The 6,000-nt window shown below is 41.5% G+C and overlaps 1 protein-coding gene across 2 annotated transcripts; it reads right to left on the bottom strand.

Annotated features, from left to right (window-relative positions):
- Positions 1-244: 244 nt before the first annotated feature.
- Positions 245-5,984, bottom strand: ABHD10 (abhydrolase domain containing 10, depalmitoylase). Of its 2 annotated transcripts, none has more exons than XM_085546734.1 (5): positions 5,857-5,984; positions 4,688-4,871; positions 4,401-4,512; positions 3,158-3,295; positions 245-2,711 (listed from the first exon to the last, which is right to left on the bottom strand). In XM_085546734.1, the coding sequence occupies exons 2-5, from the start codon at positions 4,750-4,752 to the stop codon at positions 2,370-2,372; spliced, it is 657 nt and encodes a 218-aa protein (XP_085402860.1). In that variant the 5' UTR covers positions 4,753-4,871; positions 5,857-5,984; the 3' UTR covers positions 245-2,369. The 2 variants fall into 2 exon arrangements, with proteins under 2 accessions (XP_085402860.1, XP_015733772.2); XM_015878286.3 differs by lacking the exon at positions 5,857-5,984 and adding an exon at positions 5,692-5,789.
- Positions 5,985-6,000: the final 16 nt, after the last annotated feature.

The following is a 6,000-nucleotide window of genomic DNA, read 5'->3' as shown; positions in this document are numbered from 1 at the left end:
AGGCAGTTCCTCTCAGGACTGTCCATCTAGGATGTTTTTGTACTCAGTGTTTGTGCAAGAGAAAATAAACTGTCTACACTGGACCTATATGGTACACTTCATACCATGGAACTCAAGCAAGAAGGAAAAAAAAGGCTGCTGCATGTACTACAAAGTCAAACAACAGAAGGCACAGAACAAGTGGAATACAAGACAAGATAAGAAGTTACATTAGCACAGCTCAATAAACAGAGGCTAAGAGCACTTGCCTGATAGGAAACGAGTTTAATACGCTTTATAGACTTTTTCAGTACATAATGGTCTATTAGAGAGCTTAATCACACACTCACGCAAACGAATCCACCACTTCCCTCCCTTCAGAAAACAGAATAATCTGTGTTTTAGTAGCTCCACAGATTTTCCTGCAGCAAACTGGAAACAAAAGCATCTTTAAGGAGCAGGGACAACTGAAGTCAGGTGGTTAGTGCTTCTGTTTCTTTTGGTGACATCTATCACTTGCTTCTTTGGTATTATACAGTAATCAAGCTTCTGTGACTTGCTATAAAGGCTTTTTGTTACTTACTCATGAAACTTGATTCCTTGGTGGGAGTTAATGATCTTTATGTTAAGCTTTACATAGAAGAAAAACACTCCATGTGCTTATTCAACGAGTACTGCTTGATCAAAATCAACAAGAGAAGATGCTGTTTGTGTCCAGAGCTTCCACGTACTGTGGCAGCTGCATCACTCCCAACGTCTGTACAACACACAGTGATGGAAGAGCCCAGAGCCACTTTCAGACTTGCCGAAAGTAAAGGATAAGCTAACAGCTTAGCCTACAGGTACTAGCAAAAATAATTATTTTTTACTTATTATACTTACTTTTAAACATGACTAACATTGAAAACAATTCACTACCCAGACATCTACTAGCAAAGATGAAGGAGATGCCACATGCAGTAATTCTGGGGACAAATACAGGATAGAAAATAAAATGACAACACTCTAACATACAAATATTGCATTACTTAAGATTGTCAAGACTTCCTGAGAGGTCAAGAGCTGGCCATGTGTAGGATGTAAATCTCTGGTTTCAGGAGTGCTACAGCATTTGGAAAGCAATGCCATAATGTTGTTTTCCTTCAGACTTTCTGTTATTGCAATTAGCAGCAGAGCTTTGACAACATCAGCATGGCAACAGAGAACGCGTTGGAGCTTATTGGTTATCATCTATCCCTTCTTCCTGGCATCTGAACATATGCTGGCAGTGATCAAAATGCTGGCAGTTTCCAGCATGAACACAAGGATAAATGCTGTGCCTGCAATGAGAACAGAACTACGGTGGTAAATTTAGAGGAAAAAACATCTGTCTACAAAAAGTCTGCCTCTTTATATGCACAGGAATACATACCAAATTAATAAAGTGGTAAGGGAGCACAGAGAGAGGCACTAGTGTTCACTGATTCTCAACACACTGTCTGGAATACTACCTCTATTAAGGAAGTACAACCCGTCTTTGCATTTACACTGTACATAATAAGTTGGGGCTGTAACTGTAAAGTAAATGCTATCACTAACCGCCATTTAGCAAGGAGAAAAGTAAAGAAAACAGGCAAATCAACCAAACAACTAGCACAAAAATATCCCTATCATTACCCTTTGGTAATGCTGACATTAAGGCAACTGATGCTGCAGTTTTGTATCCTCAACATTTATGCTCACCCACCTTCTCTCACCGAAAGGCTGTTATAAGAGAACAGTGGATAGACAAAAACACACAAAGCACTCACAAAACAGCCCCTTTAACACCTGTTTTCCACTGTCTTGCTCAAAGGCACCACAACAACTACTACAGCTGAACTGAATGTTTATAGGCATAAGCCTCAATTCAAAACCAACCAACCAACCAACAAAACCCTAAAACACACCCATCATAATTGCTAATTTTAGGCCTTAATTGACATTAACTATTCCTGAATTCCTGCACTGCACCTTAAGAACACTGCAATCAGTTATGAGGAAGCTGTTTACTTCATATTGTTCACTACTTCTAACATAAGTAACTTCAGTTGTACTGTACAAGGTCAGCAATAACAAAACTGAATGAGCATTTCAGTACAAAAGGGTAGGAGGCTCATGGGGAAAAAAAAGAAGATATTTAAGAGGTAAAGCATCCAGCAGCAGCACTTCCTTACATTTTGGTCTATCTGTACAAACGCAGCATTAAAAAAATACCTTTATTTACGAAACAGAGGTAAGGAAACAGCAGACTGAGCTTTGTTCCTACTGTGATAGTCACACTGCTAGAATAATCTCATTAAGAACAGGATTTCTGCTACTGATGGAAAAGAGTCAGGTATAGGCTTCATCTATTTATGCTGCTCTGCAGATTACGTTAGCGTTGCCAACTTGTCAATTAAATCATCGACAGTGTTCACAAGAAGCTTTGTGTCTTCCTTCTCACTCATTCGATGTTGGCCAGCTTTGCGGAGAATAACATCCACATCTTTGCTCAGAACACGATCAGCGACTTGCATAGAGATCTGCCAAGGGACATCACCATCCTTCATGCCATGGATAAGACGGATGGGACACGTTATAGGGATAGGGCTATTTAGCAGACAGTGATTTTCTGCTTCTCTAATGAAGTCATAGGTCACGGAGTAATATCCTTCCTCGTTATGCTTCATTGGAAACTTCCATTCGCCTTTATCTTCTATTTCTTTTTGCGCCTATAAAAAGTGCAAAGTATACAAGACAGAAGTTACAGTGGGTTTTTTTTAGAATGTTTCAATTTATTCCTGCTCTAAATACACTCAATCTTTGCCCCTATTCAACTTATATACAGTAAGCTGAATAGGATTCAACCCAATTTTAATGCAAATATAAGATATTTTAACACTGAAATCTAACAGACTGTTGAACTACAGGGATCTGACTTCACAGCCTATCTGCCACAGTAATATAAACACACTGTAGGTTCACACTAGCATCACAGTAGAAGCACAGTATTTTGCAGATACCTTAATAATCATAATTTTCTGCTTACCTCCACCACAAACACAGAAAGAAATATCGGAAATCTTGAAGGGAAAGTACAGCTTGAACAAAAGAACTTTTTTCAAGCGTTTACCTTGCCAAATGTTTTGCTTGCACAACAGACAACCATCAGCTTTACCTCAATGGAAAGCCTCCTAAAGGCTGTTACGAGATGGTCTGCTGCTACAGCTACTCCAACTAGAGCAGCTACTTTATCTGGGCGTGCTATCGCAGCATGGAGCATCAGCCATCCTCCCAAGCTGGAGCCCACCAGAATCTTAAAAGAGAAGAAAACAGATGTTACTTTATAGGAAACAGCTTTTATTTTCTATTTACAAAGCGTCGGCTTTCATCTCATTTAAGTACTTAAACCTTGGACATAATCCTGCTGTCCTTACCCAGGCAGAACTGTTGTCACCTCCAGTGGAAATTTTGCCTGAGTAAGCACTGCAGAATCTGGAATGTTATTACTCTTTTTGTTTGACACGGCTGGCTATTGCTCTCTGAGACTGAAACACTTTAAACAAAATGAGAGTTGAAACAATTCAGTATTGCTTCCATACTTTTCTTAAAGGTCCATCAAAAGGCTCTGTGCAGTGACAGGTCAACAAAAGCAACTGAGAATATAAAAGGTTTTTCAAATACAATACTAGGCTTTTCCGGGATGCAGACTGACTTTCTCACAGTCATTTCAAAAGTAAATGAAGAAGCCAAATAGTGTTTCGGCTCGCTTTTTTAAAGCTATTTTATTATATAGAGCATCTCAACTTCCAATGTTCCTGCAAATCCTTCAATTAATGCATCAGCAGTGGGACAAAGCCTCACTCTTCCATGAGGAGAACTGCAAAGCACTGAACAGCTCCTTGTCATCATCATCATCATAGAATAATCATAGAATCACAAGGTTGGAAAGGACCTATAAGATCATCTAGTCCAACTGTCCTCCCTTTACCATACCTACAGCAAACCCCTAAACCATATCTCCTCGCTCCCTATCCAGACACTTCTTGAACACTGCCAGGGATGGTGACTCCACCACCTCCCTGGGCAGGCTTGTCCCTTACTAGGTGGAACCTCCTCCACAAGCCTTTCCCAAACCTCTTTGGACCGGGTCAGGGCTCATGTAACTCAGTGCCAGTGACAGCTCTGCTCTACTGAACCATCTCCTGCCAACCCACACCTTCACAAAGTTGTGATAAACCTGTTTGCAAAAGAAGCCCTACAAATAATGTCATTTCAAACAGGCCTGCTTGACAGCTAGAAGGTGCAAGCTGTTAAACAGAAGCTATTCTAGACAGGATCTACTGCAGTGTATTTTTGATTACACAATATTCCACCTTCAGGAAAAAAAACATGTTTTATATTTAAGGATGAAATACAACCTGTGGTCCATCTGTAAGTTCATCCAGTACAGAAAGAACATCTTTCCTCCACTTCCCAATCGTACACTCCTCAAAGTTCCCCTGTGAACTTCCACATCCTGTATAATCAAATCTGAAAAACCAATCATCAAAAGTTGTGGTACTACCTACAACAACACAGAAAATAAAACTCAGCAGTATTGCTGAACACAAATTAAACAGAGCTTGTGTACAGAACAGCATGCACTTCAAATCAAACACCCAACTCTACATATGATACCTATTTCATATTCTCAAGAACAATGTACCTGACGAAGGCATGACCTTGACAGCTGCAGAAATCTTCAAGGGCAAGTGCTTTCTGACCATTCATATTTGACTGGAAGCCTGGAAGGAAAATAACCCCTGGATTCCTGCCTTTCAGCTTACGGTAGGCTAGATTTGGTCGATCGGGTCGAGTAAGAAAGCTGACTGACGACTTCCACCTGCAAACTAATAAAGAGAAGTATGAAGTACCACCACTAAGACAGCTCTGGCAGAAATAATAGCATTTTATAAAATGAGAATTCAGGAAATATATGTATGTTATGTGAAATTACAGTACTTAGGCTCAGGAGAAAAGAAAAACAGAAGTGTCTTCTACATTCTTCAATACTGTAATGTAATGATTTGAAGGTGCTTAGCAGTAACATCAGTCACGTACTGACTACTGTCAGTAACACTGAAAATTAGGGTGATAAGCTCTGAGTCAAGATCCTCAGCACTGTTTCATCTTAACAGCACTTAGACACAAAACACAGGAGGTTAAAAAATCAAGCTGTGTTTTCTGTAAATACAAAAAAAAAAAAAAAAAAAAAAAGTATTAAATACAAATCATATGGAGAAAGAGTTGACTCTTGTGGAAATATACATTTCTCATGCATTTCCTAAAGAGGCAAAGATCTGCTGAACTCAGCAGCCAGCTGTACCTCTACTGTGGATGAAGATAAGTGGTTTGTAGAGAGGCGTTACAAGGAATTAATCCACTCTATTATCCCTCTCAATAAGATAACGTGTTAAACTGAAAGCTTGGACAAGACTTCTGATAAGACTCTAACCCTCTTAATCTTTAAGATTAGAGGATTGTACGTCGCACACTCCGCTCTCAGGTAACACCCCCCGCCCCTTTTACCCCTGGCAGCTTTCCAGCCGCTCTACCCCAGCGGCTGCAATGCCCAAAGAGTGAGACCCCGCACCAACACACCCGCCCCCTCCTCCTCGCGTTTCCTCAGGCAGCGGAGCGGCTCCATTCCCACCCGGGGCCCCTCCTTACCCGGGAGCCCCAGGGCCGCGCTGAGCAGCGGCAACCCCAAAAGCGGGACTGAGGTGCAGCCACTGCACCGCCGCAGCCCCAAAGACGCCGCCATGTCCGCCTCCACACGCATGCGTCTCCGCATGCGCTCCATGGGCTGCTGTGGTGAGCGGGTGCTGTACGTACCTCAGGGCTGCCCCATCGAGACCTCTCATCTGTGAAGGAGCAAACAGCTCCTGTCTGTTTAGTTTTGCCCTCAAACTCAGCGTACGCCCCAGTCCTGCATCCAGACACCATCTCTACATCAAACCTTTCCCTTACAGATAAAGC

The sequence above is a fragment of the Coturnix japonica genome, chromosome 1 (genome assembly GCF_054131305.1).
Source record: "Coturnix japonica strain WE chromosome 1, WE-NBRP24, whole genome shotgun sequence".
In the NCBI taxonomy this organism is placed as follows: Eukaryota; Metazoa; Chordata; class Aves; order Galliformes; family Phasianidae; genus Coturnix; species Coturnix japonica.
Note: the sequence above shows the minus strand (reverse complement) of the source record. Positions and strands in the feature narration are given on the sequence as shown.

Coding starts and splice junctions, on each gene's coding strand:
- ABHD10 (XM_015878286.3), bottom strand. CDS start 5,785: ATGGCGGCGTCTTTGGGGCTGCGGCGGTGCAGTGGCTGCACCTCAGTC. Junction 3,296..4,400: donor AACTTACAGATGGACCACAG/GTTGTATTTCAT, acceptor TTCTCTTTTAAG/ATTCTGGTGGGCTCCAGCTT. Junction 2,712..3,157: donor TTAGGAGGCTTTCCATTGAG/GTAAAGCTGATG, acceptor CACTTTTTATAG/GCGCAAAAAGAAATAGAAGA.